The 24686-nt window shown below is 39.8% G+C and overlaps 1 protein-coding gene across 1 annotated transcript; it reads left to right on the forward strand.

Moving 5' to 3' along the window:
* Nucleotides 1–23454, forward strand: LOC146389493 (protein NLRC3-like). The gene is made up of 11 exons (XM_084912098.1): nt 1–72; nt 6487–6618; nt 6700–6801; nt 9196–9312; nt 11774–11852; nt 12680–12905; nt 13042–14839; nt 15221–15394; nt 17117–17290; nt 21767–21813; nt 21988–23454. The coding sequence occupies exons 2-11, from the start codon at nt 6530–6532 to the stop codon at nt 22515–22517; spliced, it is 3336 nt and encodes a 1111-aa protein (XP_084768224.1). The 5' UTR covers nt 1–72; nt 6487–6529; the 3' UTR covers nt 22518–23454.
* Nucleotides 23455–24686: the final 1232 nt, after the last annotated feature.

Here is a 24686-nt window from a genome sequence, read left to right on the forward strand (position 1 = left end):
TCACCTGTGTGTCTGTGATTAGTGTCCTGGTGTGGAGTGGAGCTTGTTGTTGTGTCTCTGTTTAAAGAAACTGTAAGTTTGCTTTGTTTCCTCCTTTAACAGTTTGTCTTTCGGAACTTTACTGTTTGTGTCTGCTCTGTGATGTTTGGACCAGATGTTCATCTCTTATTTCAGGAAATACTATGATCACTCTCGTGTTTGAAGAAAAATCCACATGATTATAGATTATTGATTGTGCAACTCTGCACTGGAATATTTGTTACTCTGATGAACAGTTTAAACTGATCTCCTGAGCCCCAATGCACCCAGTACCGGGGGCAAATGGGGTGAACTGCCGTTTAACAATCCACAACGTCAAGTCTTTTATGCAAATATCGACATGTGTGGTATCTACAGAAACTTCAGAATCTTAGCATAAAGCTCATAAAACCAATTTCTACAAGCGAAAACAAGCAACAATTAAAAGAGGAGTCATGCAATTGCGCAAAAGTTCTCTAAACACAAATGGAGCGACAAACTAACCCGTCTTCATGTAAACAGGTAAACAATGCCCGGTTAGCAAACAGACCTGTAATTTTCAACAGACTCAGATCAATATTCACTGAATGTTTAGAACCACTACCATCAAGAATTGCCATTTTAAGACCAGTGACAGACATGTGACTGGATTACGCAGCGTCGTAAATTTAGGGTCTAGTAAAATTTTCTCTTTGCAACTTCTGATTGGTTGAAGTTACGCTAACGCAGCATTCTTACCATGGTTATATTGGCTCATATGATCAAAAAGAGGTGTCAATCATGTAAATCAGCCAATAGAAGCTGAAGTTACAGCCCTCAAAGATTAAAACACCAGGGTCTATTTAAACTGGCTAAAATGCAGGGCAAAATAGCTTGGATGCGATTGTGTGTGTAATTCTTTAAAAATATATATATTTTTTAAAACCCAACATTGTTAGGAATGTAAATGAATTTAAATAAATTGTGCTGTTTAATACCTAAGACATCTCAAGTCTAACTGGTGTCCAAAGTGTGCCAAAAATGGACAAAATACACGATGTCTGGATATTTATTTAATAAAAGTGCTTTAATTTTTCACAGTTTCACCTCAGAAGCATAGATCTTTGCATATACAATGTTCTTGTGTTGGTTACTGCTTTTCTGGACTTAAATGCGAACTAAATCCTATTTTCAAAGTTGGATAGTGTAGTGGTAAGACTACACATCTTTGGAGAAGGAGTTGCAAGTTTGATTTCCACCCAGTATCCAGTATGGGTCCTGGCTAGACCACACACGATAACTCCCCCCCCCCCCCCCCCCAAAAAAAAAAGCCCTAGAGTGGCGTGGTGAGCAGCATTTTACGTTTCTATCGTAGCTAAATGAGCCCTCATTCATTTGACCATATTTGGTTCATGTCCTGGGATTCATCTACTCCCAGGTTAGATGACAGTGTGCAGGAATTCCCAAACCAGAGCGCATGACTTTGGGTAACTTGCATGAAACACAAAAAATGCTTTCAAGCAGTCATCAACAGACCTTAGACTTCTGCAAAAAGCAGAAACAAATCTACCTTCAAGTACCAGGCAAGATGGACATTTCCTTGGGGTTCCGTTGGTGCTGAATTCTGCTTCCTGATAAAAAGAAGCCTTTTTCTGACATTGCATAGAAAATCCAGAAATCCACTTGCTGGCCTATGAGTTCTGCAAGGGCTGAACCACACATCCTGTAATTTTTAAACAAATGAAAGAGGTCAGTAAAGTAAGATTTAAAGATTATTTGCAGTTGTTTGGTTAATGTCAAGTTGTCTGTAATCCTGGAGCGGTGAGCTCCAACACTATGCCTGACATTTGCTCAGAGAGGACAAAACAAGAATGAAGCAGACCAGTCATTGGTTGTGAATGCTTGCAATTAATTGTTAGGAGATGGACTAAGCCAAGATTAAGTATCATGTTTCACACACTTTATGCTGTCACAAGGTGTACAAACCTTTTTGCCAACTTCGCAATGGATTTAAACAAATGTTATTATTTATGCCTCTATAATGTGCATATGGCTGAAGAAGTCACTTAGATCAGCGGCTCCCAACCCCCGGGCCTCGGACCGGTACCGGTCCGTGAGTCGTTTGGTACCGGGCCGCGAGAGTTGAGGCTCATGTATGAAATGTATGGTTTTCAGGGTTTTTATCGGTTTTCAGCGTTAGTTTGTTATCGTTTTGATCGTTAACTTGGTTTTCCTGGGTCTTTTCACGTGTGTTATGAATAAATCTTCTTTTTTTTGGTACCGGTACTAGTTTTATTTTGTTGTATTTATCCACGACACATTAAAGGCCGGTCCGTGAAAATATTGTCGGGCATAAACCGGTCCGTGGCGCAAAAAAGGTTGGAGACCGCTGACTTAGATGACTGACATAATATGTATACATCTTTTAAAATTATGGAAATTGAGGACATACAAACTGTATATTTTTATAATCACAATGACATTCAGTATACTGATTGAAAAACTGACCAGCATTCAGGTTTAATTGAAGTGTAGATATTTACATATCCTGTACCATGGCAGTCCTTTAAACATAGACACTGATCTACTATTGATGATGCCAAAACTTTATTCTTGACTCTTATTGGCTTTATTCCTAAAGTTGGGCTGCAAGAAAAAACAGTTGCATCTAATAAAATTGGATAAACAAAAACTTTACTTTTCTATAGATTTCTTGTAAAATAAACAAATACAAAGAGCAGAAGCTTTGAAAAAAAAATAAACCAAACATTTTTGACAGGCCCCGTTTGTTTACATCACCCCAGCGCACACACTTTAGGAGCTGCCAATGGAGTTATCTTACTTGGGCCAGCACAGCGCAGTGTCCTTGATGTTCTGACCAAGAAGCCCAAATGTGTCTCACACACACACACAACACCACCAACAACAACAAAAAACCTTATAACTGATTCAGTTTATGTACAAGAAATACTCACTTTTCTCTATAGCGCTCCATTAAGTGTAAAATAAGTATCCAGATCCTCCATCTTTCATTTATGGATAAGTGCTGGTGTTCTTCAAGACTGGCAACCAAAGATATCCCCCTCAGGTGAACCTCACGGATGTTCTAAAGTTAAATAATTAAATTGAAAAAAAATTTAATGTTAATATTAGAATAATTGAATCTACTTGTGATGGCTGCAGTTCCAGCCACACAGTGCTAATATCTACGAAACATCAGTGTTACAATAGAGGCTTAACCATAACTCTACACTTACATTTTCCTTTCTTTAAATATAGAATTTAATTTACAGGCTAATAAAAAACTTGTTTTGGTTTAGTATTAATATACTCATACAGTCACATAATACTCTATCCTGAAACAAGTGCGCACATTTTAGTTTACACTGTTATGTATGTATGATTTAATCTTTCTTTGTTTTCCGTGTTACTTCAGTGGCAGCTGCTCCCAGTCCCTTGGTCGATTAGCCAAGAGGTAGAAAATGGGTGGAGAAAGCCTATATGGAGACCTGCAAATTGGGTCATACGACAATTCTGGATCATGGGGGGTGGAATTTGTTATGTTAGTTTTAGTTGGTTTTTGTGTGTTCTACACCTTTCTGTGTTTTTGTTTTTGTTGGCTGGTCAGCTAAGTTTCCCTTTTTCATTTAGGTAGGTTAGTTTGTTTGAGTTGGTAGTATTGTTTCTTGCCAGCTTTTCTAGCAACAAAGAGGTCTGTCACTTTGACCTCTTTTTATGGGCTCAAGTTTTTGAATTCTCTGTATAATTTTACAAAGATAGTTTTGGGGTAAAAAAAAAAAAAAAAAAAAGAAGAAACAAACTTTTTTTGCACTGCCTGACATTCCTTCACTGCTCGGTCCATCACAATACTCAAAAGTTAGCAAGGATAGCATTTCTCATTTTTAATGAGTAATTGTTATTTACTAGCTAGTCTTAAATGACTGTTCAGTACAGAAATGAAGCCCAACAATCATGTTTTACAGTCCTGTGGTCTCAGCCTCAGATACTTATTAAATCACACAAAGCTCATGTAGAAACAAATGAACAAAATATGTTCTCCTTCATTTCTGTCAAACAAAGCTGTATGAAACGTTTCCAGCTGTTAGTATCATGGTTGCTAGGCAACCTGGGCAGCACAACGGAGGCTAGACCGTCCCATTTCACAAGCCTACAAGCCTCGCACTTCCGGCCTTAGCGGTCTTTGAGTACGCGGCCCTTGAGGACCGTTGAGGCCGTCCGAGTGCAGCCAACATTCTCACCCCCTGCCAGGTTAACACTTTAACAACTTAGCCTTGTGTGTTGACAAAGAACCAAAAGGCTTAATACAAATGATATTTAGAAGGCATTAAATTTGTGTTTTTTATTTTACTTTGATTACATTTAAACTTTGGAGTAGCTGACCCTAAATATTGGGGGTGGCAGTATAAATACTCAACATGCTGTTGCCATCACTTTTTCATTAGTAGGAAGCAAGCTAAGTGCAGGGCTGATTTAATCAGTTTATTCTTAAGCAGCAGACATTCAGGTTTTCCTTGTCTTTATGTTGTGATGAACACTTTGGCTCCTGCTGCCAGACTCTTAAGGTTTTATGTTTATTTTGTACTTTGTCTTCTTAATCAGTGGAATTTTCTTATTTTACTGTTTGATGCTTTTAATCATTTTTAGTTGGTCAGTGTGTGGTTTATAGTGTTTCCCCCTGCATAGCCTTCCATTGACGTCTTTGGATTTTTTTATTAAACATTTTGAAACGTTTTCAGTCTCAATGAAGGCCCGCTTAAAGTCATTTGAGTTAGTTGTGCTGGATTTGGCCACAAACCTCTGCTGGCTAATGCCAGCAATATTGCGTTAAATATGTTTATATCTGTCCCTCAATAACTAAAGAATGTGTAAAGTGCAGAAACAAACCGTAATACTTGTGTTTAATCTATTTCAAAGAAGAAAAAAGTTGTTAGGAGTTTTCTGCCCCTTTGTGAATTCTATTTCATGGATAAGACCAGAGGCCCTCAGACTCTTGCACTCTCTGTCTATGCTAGGTAGGTAGTTCATTACTCTGCCAGTCTAATCTAGACTGTTCACCCTTTCCTTTTAAAATAGACTTCTTCATGAAACATATAAAAACACATTTAAAAACAGAACAAATTGATTGGAATGAAGTTTGAATTACTTGGTTAATGTTCGCAGACAGACACACACATACTGTAACATCTCAGACATGAGGAAATGTTCAGTTAAACATTCCTTTGTTCACAAATGATGATTTGAGGCATCACAGAAAGTGATGGAGCAGAACAGGACGTCAGACTGTTATTTAATATGTTCAAAACAACTCTGTGTGATTTGGATTAATACGTAAATCAAACAAACCACTGATCTGTGTTAATGTTTATACAGTCCTGTTAAATAACATAATGATGCTTTTCAATGCTCAGGTGTGCTTCAAACTAAAACTATGCTGCATGCAGTTACATTTTTTTTTCTAGTTTGGTGATCTATAATCACATCCACATGATTATAGATTATTACGTGACTGGAATCAAACAATTTGATGAACAAGTGATGTTTTATTAATTTATTTGTAAATCAAACTGTTTTGTGTTTTTATTTCTCAGAAGGAAATGGTCATCTCTCTATTTGAAGTGATACAAAGCTGTATGCTGCCATTTCCTGTTGGTTGTTTTAAAATAAAATGACTAATGTTGGTTTGGTTTAGCTGCAGGGCAGATGTGACAAATGATGCTGCACAGTCTCAGTGTTCATGTGTCAGCCAGACAGTGTGAGAGAGAAAATTGTTTTTTCATCAGTATACCACCAAACTGCTTCAAAATTTACATTCACAGTGAAGCTTGACACAAAAAGCCTTTCCACATAAATAGCTTGTTGAAATTTCACTCAAAGAGCAGTGTTTATTCCTATAAGTGTTTCTTTCCAGCATTTACTAGAATATTTTTAGCAAAAGTGTGTGTATTTCTACTGAAAGGTGATGTGTAGTTTTTCCACCTCTGGTCAGAGGTGGGTGTGTGTATGAAGCGTTGTCTGTCTCACACATGACCCAAGGACATTTTGATGAACTCAGAATGAACTGCCAGCCATGGGATATGTTTGAGAGCTTCACAAATGGTAAGATGTATATGTGACAGGACTGCAGTTGGTGACTTGAAATGTTTCTGTAACAGTGCCAGCTCAGGGCCAAGGCAAGAAGCCCAACTAGAAAGCCCGTCTTAAGTATTTCCAGATGTGGGCAGTTAGGCCACAGCGTGTGTAAACATAACTGTTGAGGAGTTTGTCCTTTGTCTTTATTCTGTTGCACGAACTGGACTAAATGTTCCTCATTGTCTCCCTCCTCAGCTAAACCTCCATTATAGCAGGTTGCAGCAACCTGTCCAGGGTGTACCCTACCTCTAGCCCTATGAATAGGCTCCAGCCCCCCATAACCCTTAAAAGGATAAGCGAGAGAATGTATGGATGAATAATTTGTGTTTTCTTCTGCAGGTGAAGGTAGAAAGTGTGTGTGAGCTGATGTGATTTCAGCAGCATGGATCAGTGTGAGGACAGAGAGGAGGGAGTCCCTCCCTCTAAAACCACTCTGTGTGAGGAACATGAGAGCCAGACCAAAGCTCAGAGGTAAGATGACCATCTCTAACTGTCCATGACTCTTCATGTCACAGCTCAGCACTCACATCACTGCTCCATCATTATTCACAGCAACCAACCTGGACCTACACCCAGCTATGTGTCCTTACAGAGTGACGTGTCTAAAGATCCATTCATTTCCTTTAAAGTCCAGCCTGTGTCTCCTGCAGAAAGGTGAGCTGTTAGTAACATGAACTCTTTTATATAACTGTTTGATGTTGCTGGATATAAACTGCAGTGCAAACACATCATTCCCTCAATCCCATTTAAACTGTATGTTAAAGAGCAACAGGACGTAGGTGCTCTTGCAGTTTTCCCCATTGCTTGTCTTGAATCTGGCTGATGGGGTTCAGACCTATGCAGAATCGCAGTGGGGACAGACAGTCTCTTTTGTTAATTCCCATTTGCTGGTGTTTTGCCCCTCAGGTATTTCTGCCAATTACTTTCTGTATGTATTATTGTAAGGTCTACCTTACAATATAAAGTGCCTTGAGGCGACTGTTGTTGTGATTTGGCACTGTATAACTAAAATTGAAATAGAATTGAAATTTCTTTCTCCCCGTTGTTACGGTCCAAGTTGTCAGTGTTTTGTTTTAGGCGTGACTGTTATGTGTTTCCTGTTTTACTTAGAAGGTCTGTCTTATCTCAGTGTGTTCAGTTTACGCTTCCTTGTCTCGTCAGGTCTGATTTGCCCCAGCTGTGTTTCCCTCCTGTTGTCCATTCCCTGATTGCTCCCTCTATGTATTTAAGCCCTGTGTTTCAGTTTGTCACTGTTGCGATCTCCCTGCCTACTTCCTGTTCCCAATGAACTGTGCATGTGGCTGCGTGTGAATTTGTGTTCTGGGAGCTTTTGCCGTGTTGTAAATAGTTTGTTGTATATAGATGTAAATAGTTGTCGATACTTTTTTACTCGGTAGCTGTACGGGTGAGAAGCCATTTTTCTTTGGGAACCTTTTGTCCTGTTTTTGGTTAGGGAGGCAGGTAAGACACCTGTAATTTTCTTTTGGGGTTTTCTGTGAAGGTAAGCCAGGTGCATTTCATTTCTAGAGTTTTTTTGTTTGTTGTTTTGGCCATGCTCACCCTGACGCCTGCTACCTTTTGGGACTTAATAAACTGACTGGCTGTTGTGAAATCCGTAGTAGCTGTTTTTTGTTGGTTCGTCTTCCTTGAGAGCAGGGAGTGTGGGGGCATTTCTCCTTATTTTTATTTTCCTTATGTTGCACGCCGGTTTTCCCTGGGCTGGGGTGTAACACCGTCATGTATTCAGAATCAGAATACTTTATTAATCCCGAAGGAAATTAGGGTTACAGCAGGCAGCATGCTAATGGCGCATGAGCACTTACAAAGGAACCTTCTGACCAACTTTACACAAACATCACATTGGGGAGACATGTCAGAAAGGTAGGCTGATAGGAAAAAAACAACGAAAATACATAACATGAGGTAAGAGGAGGAGTGTGTGTCCAGAGTTCAGCTGAGACAGTGTCCTTCGCCCCGCCAGGCTAAGTAAACAGTCTTCCAGCCAACCCAGGTGGCCTTAACATTGACCCATGTTTCGTTTCATCTTAGCCGCTGTGACACTTGGTTCAAGCCCAACAAGCTTACCGAAGCTTCCATGGTGTGCTGAGGCAGGTCATTGGTCAATAGTTGTGATTGGTCCCTTCTGGGTATCCTTGGCGATCGGAACTGTCCAGCCTTCATTTAGCCACTCTGCGTGGCTCTCATCAATTAGCATCAGGTTTGTTTGTGCAGCTCATGGAGTTTAGTCAGCTTCAGCCAGTAGGTGTGAATCATGTCAGGACCTGGTGCTGTCCAACTCTTCATACTGGATACTTTTTCATGGATTTCCGCCACTTTAATGGTTAATGGATCTTGTTCAGGAAAGTTGCTGTGTTTTGCTCTTAGATCCACTAGCAGCTGACCTTTTTTGTTATGGGTTGCATCCTTCTCTGATATGCTCCTCCAGTATCGTTCTGTCTCTAGCCTGAGTGGTGGAGCTATTTGCTAGAATTATATGCGCATTCCAGTATTCCGTAATCTCATCCTTTGTTATTCCAGTAGCCCACTTCCCATCAGTATTTCATGGTTCCTCAAGATGTGATGCAGATAGATATGTGAGCAGATGTCCATAGCATGTGATCATCCCAAATTTTATGCAACAAAACATCTTTTTACAAAGCACATCCAAGCAGTTTACAACATAAACGCACAAAGCTAACTCAGTTTTTCACCAAAGTACTAGTCCTGATATCTATCAGCATGTCTATAGAGGAAACATTTATTTCTTAAATCCAGCTTCACAGACAGTGTTAGGGCTCCATGGTCTAAATTGGCCTTTATGTATGCAGTGTTTCATGCCCAGTTTAATGCTGACATTTAGAAATATTCAAGTGTTGCAGAAGAATATGAACAAAATGGAAAACTAAAGTCAGGAAGAGAATGGCTGGATAATTTGGTTTGTTTGGGATTTTTTTTTTTTTTTACATTTATTTATAGATTTTATTAAACTATTTGGATTTTTAAATCAAGAAAATAAACTTAAAGTATTTTTTTCTTTTTTTCTATCAGGATCAATCTGATATCTGATCCCCATGAACCTGGCACCAGCTGTGTGTCCTTCAAGAGTGACCAATCAAAGGATTATATTAAAACATTTAAATCAGGCCTCTGTCCTCCTGCAGAGAGGTAATGTGTGTCTAAATGTTGTTGTGACTCAGTGTTTATGAATAAATCCTCCACCATGATCAATGTCAACTCAGATCTTTTTCACACACATTTCTATTTTCATATGTGAAGCAGTGTGTGTTGGAGTGTTTCCACGAACACAGCAGTTAGAGTTTAAAGAATGAATGTGGGAGGAGGCGTTTCTTTAGTGAAGAAAAAAAGATTTTTCTTGGAATTTTCCCACAACTCTTAGGTCATGGCACTTTCTCTAAATAGTGACTGTGGATAATAAGCTTTAAAAAAATGCCTTTCTTTATCTTTCACACCAAAATCTTTTGCTCTACATCACAGGTGTCGAACTCCCAGCGTAGACAGCTGGTGTCCTGCAGGTTTTACATGTGTCCTTGATCCAACACAGCAGATTTAAATGGCTAAATTACCTCCTCAACATGTCTTCAGGTTCTCCAGAAGCCTGTTAAGGAATTAATCATTTGATTAAGATTTGTTGACCCAGGGTGATTTTTTTAAAACCTGCAGGACACCGGCCCTCGGGGCCTGGTGTTCGACACCCCTGGTCTACATTGATCATTTATACATTAAAATGTAGTTGTTGTAGTCCTCTATCATCCAGTTTCATTCTCATTGAGACGGGATTTACAGTTCTCTCACAAATGGCATCAAAGCAAAACCTCTATCCAAGCCTCACATAAAGAACAATGTTAAAACGGCTGAAATTTCAAAAATGGGGGGTATCTTTACACTGTCAGCACATAATTATATCAAATTCTACAAAGATGAAAATTTTATAGTTTGTATTACTTTTGTATTACTCTGGATGTTGGTCCTGCGTTTTATTCCACCACCTAGCCAGGGTCTTTCTATGTGGAGTTTACATGTTCTCCCCATTCAATTCAATTCAATTTTATTTATATAGCGCCAAATCACGACAAAAGTCGTCTCAAGGCGCTTCAGATACAGAGAAAAACCCAACAATCATATGACCCCCTATGAGCAAGCACTTTGGCGACAGTGGGAAGGAAAAACTCCCTTTTAACAGGAAGAAACCTCCGGCAGAACCAGGCTCAGGGAGGGGCGGGGCCATCTGCTGCGACCGGTTGGGGTGAGAGAAGGAAGACAGGATAAAAGACATGCTGTGGGAGAGAGACAGAGGTTAATAACAGATATGATTCAATGCAGAGAGGTCTATTAATACATAGTGAGTGAGAAAGGTGACTGGAAAGGAAAAACTCAATGCATCATGGGAATCCCCCGGCAGCCTACGTCTATTGCAGCATAACTAAGGGAGGATTCAGGGTCACCTGGTCCAGCTATATGCTAACTATATGCTATAGCAAAAAGGAAAGTTTTAAGCCTAATATTAAAAGTAGAGATAGTTTCTGTCTCCCGAATCCAAACTGGAAGCTGGTTCCACAGAAGAGGGGCCTGAAAACTGAAGGCTCTGCCTCCCATTCTACTTTTAAATACTCTAGGAACAACAAGTAGGCCTGCAGAGCGAGAGCGAAGTGCTCTAATAGGGTGATATGGTACTACAAGGTCATTAAGATAAGATGGGGCCTGATTATTTAAGACCTTGTATGTGAGGAGCAGGATTTTGAATTCAATTCTGGACTTAACAGGAAGCCAATGAAGGGAAGCCAAAACAGGAGAAATATGCTCTCTCTTTCTAGTCCCTGTCAGTACTCTTGCTGCAGCATTTTGGATTAGCTGAAGGCTTTTCAGGGAGTTTTTAGGACATCCTGATAATAATGAATTACAGTAGTCCAGCCTGGAAGTAATAAATGCATGAACTAGTTTTTCAGCGTCACTCTGAGACAGGATATTTCTAATTTTAGAGATGTTGCGCAAATGGAAGAAAGCAGTCTTACATATTTGTTTAATATGTGCGTTGAAGGACATGTCCTGGTCAAAAATGACTCCAAGGTTCCTCACAGCGTTACTGGAGGCCAAGGTAATGCAATCCAGAGTATGAATCTGGTTAGATACTCAGTGTTGGGTGAGTTCTCTCCGGGTACTCCAGCAGTCCAAAGACTTGCAGTTAGTGGTGTTAGGTAAGTTGGTCAATCTAAATTGCCCATAGGTGTGAATGTTAATGGTTGTCTGTATTTCAGTGTTAGCCCAGCAACAAATTGGCGACCTGTCGAGGGTGCAGCCTGCCTCTATGGTAGCTGGAAAAGGCTACAGTCACACATGACCCCTAAGCAGAAGAAAATGGATGGATGGATAATCTGGACGTTTGTACAGATGGCTCTCCATTTAAAACTCAGCAGTTCTTTGCTCCAACGATATAGATTCTGATATCTTGTGAGAACTGCCCTAGCATTAGCATAGACACACTTTAGAAATTATTGCTTTTTTTTTTACTACTATTATTATTATTATTATTATTTTTATGTCAAGGACCAGCATCTTGACTAATTGGTTATGTTTATTATTCTTCTTGATCTTCATGATGCCTCCACAGAGTGGACCAGGAGAGCTCAGAGCTTCCCAGTGGTCAGGCTGCCCAGCAGCATCAAACACAGCTGGACTCCATATTTATGGTCTGTACATGTACAACAACTATTTTTGTTGGAGGAGGAGGCAAAGGTATTTGACAGACCTCTGCCTCCTCTAAACTGCATGACATAATTATATGTCATGCAAATACATGTCAAATGCTGGCTCTGTTGGTAGGGCCCAGTAAACTATTAGCTAACAATTAGCTTCTTTCTAGCTAATTATATTATTCCTTGGTCTTTCATGAAATTTCTTCATCAAGTTTTTAAAAGAAGTCAAGGTTTGGATTTCATTAGAACTCTGGATATTACACATAATTGAATTGCTTTCTATGAATTTAGCCTTTACTGTGAACAATTGGTTGTAAAACAGTGGTTGCAAAAATGTTCAACCCAGTGGTTGCATCAGGGTGTAATTAACATGTGGCAGAGGTGAGATGTCACATAACCTTGACATTAGCTGAATATCATATCTTTCATTTAAGAGCTCATATTTCCTTATTATATCAACCAATTACTTCACTCGCAAACTGCAAGTTTACTTGTGGTTCCTAAAGTTTCTAACAGTAGAATGAGATGAATAATTCTGAAGATTCTCGCCTGTTAAATCAGATACCCGTTTGGTTTCAATAGAAAGACGCCTGTCTTTTAAGGCTTCCAACTTTCATTTGTCCTTGTAGTTACGGTCAGTGGTGAGCTTAAGCTGGGAAACTTCTGATGATGCTTCTCTTTTCTAAGCTTCTCTCTGCACTCTCATTTATACAAATACTGCGTGTCTCTGTTCCACTTCTTGTCACTTGCATTTTGCTCTGTTGTTTCTCAGTATCTATGGCCCACCTCCCCACCCTCATTCATGAAGTATTCCATTGCAGGTCTTGGAAGACAAAATGATCACTTTTGTAAAAGAAGAACTTAAAAAGATACAGAAGGTTCTGAATCCAGATTATGCAGAGTGCTCACAGAGTCAAACGGAGAATAACCAGGCATTCAAGGGTGAGGAAGAATGCCATAAGGACAGTAGAGAATCATTAATAAAGATCATACTGAACTTCCTGAGGAGAATGAAGCAGGAGGAGTTGGCTGATGAAGTGCAGAGCAGTAAGAGGATTTCTCAAATGATTTAAGCTGCTAGATAAACTGGGGTTCTAGTATTGATTCAATAAATACACATATATATTCAAAATATGTGCATATAATAATTCCTATTGATATTTTTGTCTATTGACTCATTTAGGAACTTTAATTAGGAACGCTGAGTGGACTAAGCATCAACTTAAATCTACTTTGAAGGAGAAGTTCCAGTATGTGTTTGAGGGGATGGCTAAAGCAGGAAACCCAACCCTTCTGAATCAGATCTACACAGAGCTCTACATCACAGAGGGAGGGACTGCAGAGGTCAATGATGAACATGAAGTCAGACAGATTGAAACAGCATCTAAGAAGATAGACAATCTGGAGTCTACAATCAGACATGAAGACATATTTAAAGGCTCACATGAAAAAGATGAACCAATCAGAACAGTGCTGACAAAGGGAGTGGCTGGCATTGGGAAAACAGTCTTAACACAGAAATACACCCTCGACTGGGCTGAAGACAAAGCCAACCAGGACATCCAGTTCATATTTCCATTCACTTTCAGAGAGCTGAATGTGCTGAAAGAGGAAAAGTTCAGCTTGGTGGAACTTGTTCATCACTTCTTTACTGAAACCAAAGAAGCAGGAATCTGCAGCTTTGAAGACTTCCAGGTTGTGTTCATCTTTGATGGTCTGGATGAGTGTCGTCTTCCTCTGGACTTCCACAAAAGTACAATCCTAACTGACCCTAGAAAGTCCACCTCAGTGGATGTGCTGCTGATAAATCTCATCAGGGGGAAACTGCTTCCCTCTGCTCGCCTCTGGATAACCACACGACCTGCAGCAGCCAATCAGATCCCTCCTGGATGTTTTGACATGGTGACAGAGGTCAGAGGGTTCACTGACCCACAGAAGGAGGAGTACTTCAGGAAGAGATTTAGGGATAAAAAGCAAGCCCACAGAATCCTCTCCCACATCAAGACATCACGAAGCCTCCACATCATGTGCCACATCCCAGTCTTCTGCTGGATCACTGCTACAGTTCTGGAGGATGTGCTAAAAACCAGAGAGGGAGGACCACTGCCCAAGACCCTGACTGAGATGTACATCCACTTCCTGGTGGTTCAGGCCAAAGTGAAGAAGGTCAAGTATGACGGAGGAGCTGAGACAGATCCACACTGGAGTCCAGAGAGCAGGAAGATGATTGAGTCTCTGGGAAAACTGGCATTTGATCAGCTGCAGAAAGGAAACCTGATCTTCTATGAATCAGACCTGACAGAGTGTGGCATCGATATCAGAGCAGCCTCAGTGTACTCAGGAGTGTTCACACAGATCTTTAAAGAGGAGAGCGGATTGTACCAGGACAAGGTGTTCTGCTTCATCCATCTGAGTGTTCAGGAGTTTCTGGCTGCTCTCCATGTCCATCTGACCTTCAGTAACTCTGGACTCAATCTGCTGGAAGAACAAAAAACTTCCCAGAAATTTAAAACAATAGATCCTACATTCTTCTACCAGAGTGCTGTGAACAAAACCTTAGAGAGTCAAAATGGACACCTGGACTTGTTCCTCCGCTTCCTCCTTGGTCTTTCACTGCAGACCAATCAGGTTCTCCTACGAGGTCTGCTGACACAGACAAGAAGTAGCACACTGACCAATTCGGAAACAGTTCAGTACATCAAGAAGAAGCTCAGTGAGAATCTGTCTGCAGAGAAAAGCATCAATCTGTTCCACTGTCTCAATGAACTGAATGATCTTTCTCTAGTGGAGGAGATCCAACAGTACACAAGTTCAGGAAGTCTGTCCACAGATGAACTGTCTCCTGCTCAGTGGTCAGCTCTTGCCTTCATCTTACTGTCATCAGAAAAAGATCTGGAAGTGTTTGACCTGAAGAATTACTCAGCTTCAGAGGAGGCTTTTCTGAGGCTGCTGCCAGTGGTCAAAAACTCAAATACAGCACTGTAAGTAAATTTGTGCTCATCCCTTTATTTTCAAAATACTTAACGGAGAATCCATCCATTTTTTTTCTACTTATCGGGTCACGAGGTGTAGAGTTGGTGGAAGTGCTGGAGCCTATCCAATCACCCTTAACGGTGGGAGTCAGGGTATACCTTGGGCTTTTCACCAATCTAATGCAGGATTAACAAAGAGAAACAGACAAGTATCCACACTCAACTACTGAATTAATCTTAAAGTAAAGTTGATTCTGTTCATATGGACGTAATAGTCTCACTGGGAGGGACGTTTTGTCATTCAAGTGACATCTTCAGTCTCAGATGACGACAATAGGTTTTAGGTAAACCATAGTGGGGTTTTTTGTCACAAATGTTATTGTGTTTCAGACTTGGTGGCTGTAACCTCTCAGAGAGAAGCTGTGAAGCTCTGACCTCTGTTCTCAGCTCACAGTCCTCTAATCTGAGAGAGCTGGATCTGAGTAACAACAACTTGCACGACTCAGGAGTGAAGATGCTCTCTACAGGACTGCAGAGTCTGTGTTGTACACTGGAAACTCTCAGGTAAGCAAACTTTTCCACTTTAATTCAAAAAGTCAGAATTTCTGGATAATTATTATTGCATGTACAGCTAAACTTTAGAAAAATGTAAAATTACATTTTGACATTTTACATGCATGATCAGATTCTTATTTGCTATCTAAAAATGTTTGATATGCAAATTCTGTTTTAGATTTGTTTGTATAAATTACTTACGCAATGATCATTCAGAGATTTAGGGCCATTTGTGTTCAAAGCATTTTAGTTACCTTTTATTGTTATGAACCTTAAAGTCATGGCTGAGATAGGACTGTAGAAAAATAGGAGAAAGCAACATTTGGCATTTAACTAGATTGCCAAAAAAAGTATATTGTACATACATCCACAGAGATGCTGAGACACATTTGTCAGTGATTTTTCCTGAGGTCACCTAGTATTTTGGGCTCTAAAACACAAGTAGAGTCTTGATTGGTGATCCAGCCAAAAGAGTTAACTTGTCAAACAGTAATTCTGCAAATGTACTACTTATAAAGTTAGGGAGACTAAAAAACTTGGATGAGTGACATCGACTGAAAATGCTATGTCCAGATAAAAAAAGTCAACAAGACTGTGTCTACAAATTATGGAACAACTGAAGTTGGGAAGACTTTTTTTTTTTTTTTTTTTTTTAATTCTAGTGAAAAAATTTCCAAGAATCTGCAGAAATCTCAGGTGGCACTGTCCTGATGTGGTTGTGGACCCATGCAGTAATTTTCAAGAAGAAATCAAGTCTGTTGTTAATACAGTGCCAACTCAGACCCAAAGATAACAAGCATCCAGTATTAAATTAGTTTAGTCTGTTTACTCTGCGCACAGACAATCTGAAGAAATCATTGGCTTAAAACCTGGACTGGAGTAGAAAGTCTACTAGAAAATGTGAGTGCATCATAATGGACAATCTCTACTACGGCCAACACTAAAAACCAATCAACAGATCTACACCATATCAACAGTGATCCTTGAAATGTTTGGCTACAAGACAAACATCCACAAGGAGAATTACCCTCCATGAAGGGGTATAGAGGCCAAGATGAACCATAAAGGAAAGTTTGTCAACTATCAGAACTGCAGCAAAGACATCCCTGAAATACAAAGCAAAAAGGCCATACCTGATGATTAGCTAACTGCCTAAAGAAGCATATCAGAGAGTAAGAAGCCAGTAGAATAAATCAGCTGTTTTCACATGAAACCTCCAGGGTGTGTTGCTACCAGCACGTGAACAATATGAGCATGGCAGCCACTCCTGTTCTGCATTCTGCCATCAACAGCTGGCTACAGATGCCAGTCATGGAATGGAGCAATTAATGACCACGTTTTCCAAATCGATGACATCAAGCTGTATGCCAGGGAAACAACCAAATATATGTGTAGGTGTTCCTAATATTAGGCCAGATTGATCTATGAACTGCACTCATTAGTTAAAGGCATCTGTATTGTTATTGGTATGAATTTAGAAAAAACAAGCCCTTTGTTTCCTTGATATCAATTTGATACAGAAATGTACAGTTATGCACGAACTACATATAGTTCCTAGAGTTTTCAAAAGTAGATGTGGATTATTAAAAAAAAAAAAAAATGAGACAACGAATATTATCATTGTAGTTGTCTCACTATAAATAAAGCAAAAGAAAACTGAAGAAAATGAGAAAAAAATGAAGTACATAAGAGAGCTGTTTATTGATGAATTGTTGTTTGGTGTATTTTCAGTGTGTCAGGCTGTCTGATCACAGAGGAAGGCTGTACTTCTCTGGCTTTAGCTCTGAGTTCCAATCCCTCTCATCTGAAAGAGCTAGATCTGAGCTACAATCAACCTGGAGACTCAGGAATAAAACTGCTGTCGGCAGGATTGATGGATCCATCCTGGAGACTAGACACTCTCAGGTATGAGGAGAATGTCTAATAGAAGAGGAGGAGCTGGGAACATTTCTTTCCATTTTTCCTATGCTCACAAAAGAAACATTAGTCCACTTTGTCAAGAAAATTGAGAGATACTTAAAAATTGGGACACCAAGAACTTGCCCAGGAACAATAATTTTAACTGGCTATAGCTCTATGCTGTCCTCACTAAAGTTTGTTGCAGGCAACGCAATTTCAGCTATACAGCTAGCTTAACATTCTTTATTCCCAGCACTTCATCCTCCAAGAAACAGGCTGCTTGTTGTGTTTGGCAGGATTTAATGATTAAAATAAATTCTCTCTCTCTCTTTTTTGTAAAACTGTACAAAGAAAAGGAATACAAACTACACAATGAAGACATGTTCCATTACACTGGGAGAATAACATTGCTCTAATGAAAGATACATGACCACAAATGAAGCATCTGCTGAAAAAAATACAAGCATCTACCTGCCTCCATGTGATTTAACTCAAAATAGTGTCAAAACTTACTAATACACATTAAATGTATAGGAACTTACGGATGAAGCCGATATTGTGGACTTTAACAGCAGGATTGCAGAGATTGCCATCAGATTACAAATGTTTTTACTGCAGCAGCTAAAGAGCACACTACTTCCTGTAGACCACTTCCTCTACAAAAAAGACATTCTGCTTAGTTACCACTAGGTGGTAGTAACACTTCTTAAACAACAATAATATATCCGTTCCATGACACGCCCTGCCTGGCATATTAACCCTTTAAAGCCGGTCGGAGCGGGCACGCTCCTTTTTGCGTAACTGTACTAGGAGTTGTACTTACATCTTATGCCATCAGCTTTTCCTAGGTCACAGTTTCCTTCCACATATAGCTTTGCAAAAACTGCATAAAAAGCACTTGCAGCAACAAAAACATAATATTCCAGAAACACGCTTTGCCGATCCGATCAGCTGTTTGTAACACTTCCTACGTCCATCAGCGCGAACTATCGCATGTCCGCCATGACCTGCCTGAAACCGGAAGTGACGTCATTTTGGGGAAATGTAGTTTTTTACCATCAGGACCTTATGAGCCTATACTTGTGTTTTTAAAAGTTATGTTTGACTTTATGACTTTCTGTGTTGTTTCTGGGATGCTTAGGACTCATATTGCACTGCTGGAAATAGTTTATTTTGATGCATATGCTGGGGTTTTTTTTTTGCAAATTTGCATTATAATATTTATTTTCGTTTTTCCTGCAGTATATAAAAATTGGTGTATTTTAAAAATAAAACTATGAAGACACTTAAAATAAATTTCCTGTGGTGGGAAACTATTTTGTGCAACTTTTTTGTATTTACAGTTTTGAGGGACAAGCCTGTTAAATTTCTCTAAAAAACAGAAACGATTTTAAATTTTTTTGTAGTTTATTGCACTTTTTTGCAATTTATGTAATTACTATGCACTTAATGCATACATATTATTAAAATTTTGGCTATAATGGTTGTATTGATGTATATCAACTTGAAATGCTCCCAAAAATGGCACTACAACATGTAAAAATATAATATAAGCTCTGGCGGACTTGGTTCTATGGTAGGTCTTAAAGGGTTAAAGATATGCCACTTTATGCCACAGTCTCAATCCCCTAGCTTGCTGATGAGTCATTGTCCTGTGGTGAAAACAACAAGATTACTTCAGAAACTGGTCTAGAGAAGACCTTCGCTGTCTGGTTCTGTATCACCTTAACTTCGACTTTCCTGACAAGTCCATCTCTGCTGGGAACAACCTTGACAATAATTCCCAAAGGCCACTGATTCCTCTTGGTTTGATCGTCCTTGAGCAGAACAATATCTCCTTCTTTGAGATTAGGTTTCGGTGGTAGTAACACTTCTTAACCCTTTAAGACCTACCATAGAACCTAGTCCGCCAGAGCTATATTATATTTTTACATGCTGTAGTGCCATTTCTGGGAGCATTTCAAGTTGATGTACATCAATACAACCATTATAGCCCAAATTTTAATAATATGTATGCATTAAGTGCATAGTAATTACATAAATTGCAAAAAAGTGCAATAAACTACAAAAAAATTGAAAATCGTTTTTGTTTTTTTAACATATATTTCTAGTTAGAGAAATTTAAGAGGCTTATCCCTCAAAACTGTAAATACAAAAAAGTTGCACAAAATAGTTTCCCACCACAGGAAATTCATTTTGAGTTTCCTAAAGGGACACGTTTTCCACTCATGTCCCTTCCGCATCTGCATACGGTGATAGGCATTCCACAGAGCCAATTTGGTAAAAACCAAGGCCCCCTGAAGAGACTAAAGGCAGAGTTAATGAGTGTAGGTTGGTATTTTTCTTTTATAATGATGTGATTCAGACCCCCAAAATCTACACACAGCCGAAGCAACCGGTTTTTCTTAGCCAGAAAGAAAAATCCAGGCAAATGTGTAAAAGGACATGTTGTCACGGGGCAAACCGTGTGGGATTTAATAAAGGACCTAAGATGCAGGCAGCTTCTGATGCGAGTGAGCTTTATTGCACCCAAGGACAGAAACCAAGGAAAACCTATACTGGGAAAAACTAACCAAAGACAGACTTGAAACCTAGAAACCTGAAACCAAGATGCAGGGAGACGCAGGGAAATGATGCAGGAAAAAACACAGATGAACCTGCGATGAGCACGAGATGACACACACTATAAATACACAGGCAGGCACATGAGGGAACGAGGAACAGGTGGCAATACAGCTGGGACTAATTGGGGAAGATGAGACAAGGAAGCAAAATACAATACACTAACATATGACAGACCTTCAAAGTAAAACAGGAAATACACCGAGACTCAGACAGGAGGAGAAGAAAGAGAACACTGAGGGGCACGAGGGAGAGCATAGACATAACGGGCTGGGGAAACATGGAATAAAACACAAGGAGGGGAAACAAGGCACCAAAACACTAATACAGGGAGAAAGACAGAAGGGGTGTATCTCTCCTTCACTTTACTGACAAACGTATTCACTCCTTTATGTTCACACGCATATGAACTTGAGTGACATCCCATTTTTTTATCCACGAGTTGAATATGATGACAGCCCACCTTTGTCACTATGATAACTTGAACTCTTCTGGGATGGCTTTCCAAAAGTTTAGGAATATGTTTGTGAGAATTTCTCAGCATCCTTCCATTTGTTTATTTGTTAGGTCAAACATTAATGCTGAAGGGAAATGCCTGGCTCAATCTCTCCGATCTAATTCATCCAAAAGGTGTTTCCTTTTTTGGGGGTGGCTGTAGCTCAGGTGGTAGAGCAGGTCAGCTACTGATTGGAAGGTCGGTGGTTTGATCCCTGGATCCCCAGGTTGTGTGCCAAATATTTGTGTTATGTTGGTTGGTTAGAAAGCCATTAATTAAAGAGGAAAGCTTGACTGCTTTGGAAGGGTAGAAAATCGCTATTAAAGAATAGGTCCGTTTACCATTTACCATTCTTGGGTTGACTTCAGGACCCTGTGTAAGCCAGTCAAGTTCTTCGACACCAGACTCACTCATCCACGTCTCCTGGGCCTGCTGGAGGCATGGGTCTCTGGTGGTTTGGGTGTGGAAGGCTACTGGACTTCATTCTTGCATTGGAGCACAGTCATGTTGGAAAAGGAAGGAGGCTTCCCCTAACCTTTCCTACAATGTTGGCAGCATAAATTGTCCAAAATGTCTTAGCATACTGAAGCATAAAGTGCTAATTTTGGCGATACCAAGAGGTTGAGCCCAATCCTGAAAAACAACCTCACACAAATTCCCTAATGCTTCCATCTTTATTTTAAGCTTTTTTTTTTCCTGGACTTTTTGAACATCCTATAAAGATACCACGTTTACAATGATACTAGGTTTTTCAACTGAGATTGCGAGAGCAACCTATTCTAACATGCATGCTTCCCTTAGGTGCTTTATTTTAAACACCTGTGGCAATGAATGTTATTGGAACACCTGAATTCCATGATTTAGATGGGTGAATTTCATGGGTGTATACTCAATATTAAGTATGGAGTATTATGTTGAGAAACTGATATTATAAGAAAACTCTGTAATGTGATCTACGAAAATATGAATCAGTTGATTTTAAAGGAACCTCTCTCACAGAGCTCTGCAAATGTTTCCCGGAAGGACCAGTAAGTCCCACATTTATCTAAAAAGTGGTGCTCATACGTAATGTAGATTATTCCTTGCTGACTGAAGGAGTAACTTTCTGAAGGTAATCAGTAAAGTGAGACAAAGGATTGTGATGACCACGGAAGAGTTTGGCAAGTCCTTCAAAGGACTAACAGATCCAGGATCAGTCCAAATCATCAGCAGTTTGATCCATGTATGATTGAAGTTAATTTGTGAAAATGTTGGACTATTCCTTTATCAATGTCTAACGGTATGTGTATGAGAGCGACGTAATGTCCATGTGTGCATGCATGCTGAAAGAGACTGTGCTACTCTGACCACCCTCCTCCTTTCAGGGTGGAGCCTGCTGGAGTCCAATGGTTGAGACCAGGTCTGAGGAAGTGTAAGTGTGTTTTTAATGTGATTCATGAAAACAAAGCAGCACACATTCAACCATCTTCAAACTGTCACATCACTCATTCACATCTCTGATGTCAGGAGTCATCATTATAGTGTCAATCAATGAACAGATGATGGATCAATAACTGCAGCTGGATTGTGTTTGTTCTCTCATCAGATTCCTGCCAACTAACAATCGACACAGACACAGTGAACACAAAGCTCCAAATGTCTGACAACAACAGGAAGGTGATACATGTGGAGGAGGTTCAATCATATCCTGATCATCCAGACAGATTTGATCGACTTACTCAGCTGCTGTGTAGAAATGGTCTGACTGGTCGCTGTTACTGGGAGGTCGAGTGGAAAGGAACGGTTCTCATATCAGTCACTTACAGAAGAGTCAGAAGGAAAGGAAACAGTAAAGCGTGTATCTTTGGATGGAATGATCAGTCCTGGTGTCTGTACTGCACTAATGATGGTCCTGATTCTGTCAGGCACAACAACAAAGGAATATCCATCAACTCTTCTTCCTCTGTCTCTAACAGAGTAGCAGTGTATGTGGACTGTCCTGCTGGCACTCTGTCCTTCTACAAAGTCTCCTCTGACACTCTGATCCATCTGCACACCCTGAAAACCACATTCACTGAAACTCTTTATCCTGGATTTAACCTCTGGTTTCCTGGTGCCTCAGTGAGTCTGTGCTGAATTGAATGTAAAGAGTGTCCTCCTGTTAGATAAACACTCTGACTGTACATGTCTCTCTTTCACTCAAACATGTTTTCAGATTCATGGATTCAATCAGTTGATGTTTTAAACTGTTCTTGTAAACTTCTTCCTCTTCAGTCCTTTAAAGATGGAAGCTCCCATTATTCCAGGCTCCAGATGTTGTTTTTTTCTGTCTTTTTCCACTCAAAGCTTCACAGTGAATACCAGTATGTTGTGTTTCTCTGAAGCTCAGTTCACAACCAGCTCCTCTGCATTTTCAACAAGTCTGAGCTCATTAAAATGAATCCAAATGTTTGTTTTCTCTTTCTTAATGGGATTTTTCCAAACTCTTGTTGGGATGGAATTATTTGAAGTGCCGCAATTCTATGCTTTGAATTAACTAAAATGCCATATAAAACTGTATAGTGTAGTATTAAGTAGACACGGCCCTGGAAAATAAAGGCATTAGACTACGTGTCCTTGGGGGGTAGAATGCTGTAGACTCTTGCCCACGCTTGCCTGGGAAAAGCAGATAACAGGGGACCATCTAGTGGAAAGTTACTGAAACACTGTTGTTTAGGCTAGAATGAGAGAGCTGGTAATATAACCGTTAGGGGCACACCACCCTTTTGAGATCCGCGGCAATGTGTCATGTAGGATGCATCTTCCTTCTAGAAGTAATTGTGTAAGAGAATAAAGTGTGAAATGGTCTGCTGAGTAGTGTTTTGTCTTCCATCGGATGCCTATGAGGAATCAAAAAGTGTTGAAGTGTTGATATTTAACACTCTCCACGTGCTCTTACTGTTTCACTCATCGTTGGAAGCTCATTATTTGAAAATGTTTCAGCCAGCTGAAAATATTGGATTGTACGGAGGGATCATAATGCACGTGGCTTATCTAATAAATATTAAAGGTTACATTACCATTTAAAACTGAACATTTGGGAGCGTTTCCTGAAAACCCTCTTGTCTGATCATTTCAATTTACAATAATTGATACAGCAGCGGGGAGTAGACTCCATCACAGTAGATGTTGGGTCTGCGCTTGCAGGCCACGCTGGTTCAGAGCTTTTTCACCCGTCAACAAAGCAAGACAAACAGCTCAACCGGTTTTTCACTTGCGGCGCAAGGGAAGCCAATCGGAACCAGGCTCTTGGAGCTAAACGCTCCTCCACCGGTTTCCAGCCAACTCCAACCCCGGCCTCACAGTCCTTCTTTTGAATGCAGTTACAGTTTACACAAGCACCACCCACTGCAAAACCCATATGGTCATAAAAGGTTAAAGCTGTCTGTCTGTCTCTTCTTGCCACACAATACATGCTTGTTTAACCACATTTCTTAGTTATCCAAAGGTAATCTCTCCACACCCGTATGTGGCTAAACCTCTTTAATGGCTCACCATACACAAGCATCGGTGAGCCCCTAAATGCCTGGGAGTGAACATCCTTTGCCAGATAAGGAAACCAGAATCTAACATGGGATGTGCCTGAAAATAGTTTGTTGCTTTATAAGAAAGCCCTCCGTAAAGCCAGAACATTTTACTACTCAACACTGATTGAAGAAATAAGAACAACCCCAGGTTTCTCTTTAGCTCTGTAGCCAGGCTGTCAGAACGCTGTTGAGCCAACCATCCCTTTAACGTTAACTAGTAATGACTTCATGAACTTCTTCACAAATAAAATTTTAATCATTAGAAAAAAAAATTACCAATAATCATCCCACAGATGTAATATTATCTACAGCTACTTTTGGTACCATTGATGTTAAGTTAAACTCTTTTTCTCCAATTGATCTTTCTGCGTTAACTTGAGTAATTATTTCCTCCAAACCATCAACGTGTCTTTTAGACCCCATTCCTACACACCTGCTTAAAGAAATCCTGCCATGTGGGAAAATAGTGGCATCATATGAATAATAAAATCTAAGGGGCAGATTGTGATTGACTGAACATGTCTTAACACATGGAAACCTTTAGAAGTGAAAAGACAGTCAGCAAAGGGTGAGAAAGAATTGCACTTAATGGATTTTTCAGATGATGACAGTACTGGTATGTTTACGCTAGAAAATGGTTGAATCATATTCTATATAGTACTTTTTGAACATGAACACTTCAGGCTTCCAAAAATGACTGACAGCATTTGAAACGAAACAATGACAGATTAAGGCTGTA

Source organism: Perissodus microlepis, chromosome 3 (genome assembly GCF_051167445.1).
Source record: "Perissodus microlepis isolate ML-2025 ecotype Zambia chromosome 3, ASM5116744v1, whole genome shotgun sequence".
Taxonomy (NCBI): domain Eukaryota; kingdom Metazoa; phylum Chordata; class Actinopteri; order Cichliformes; family Cichlidae; genus Perissodus; species Perissodus microlepis.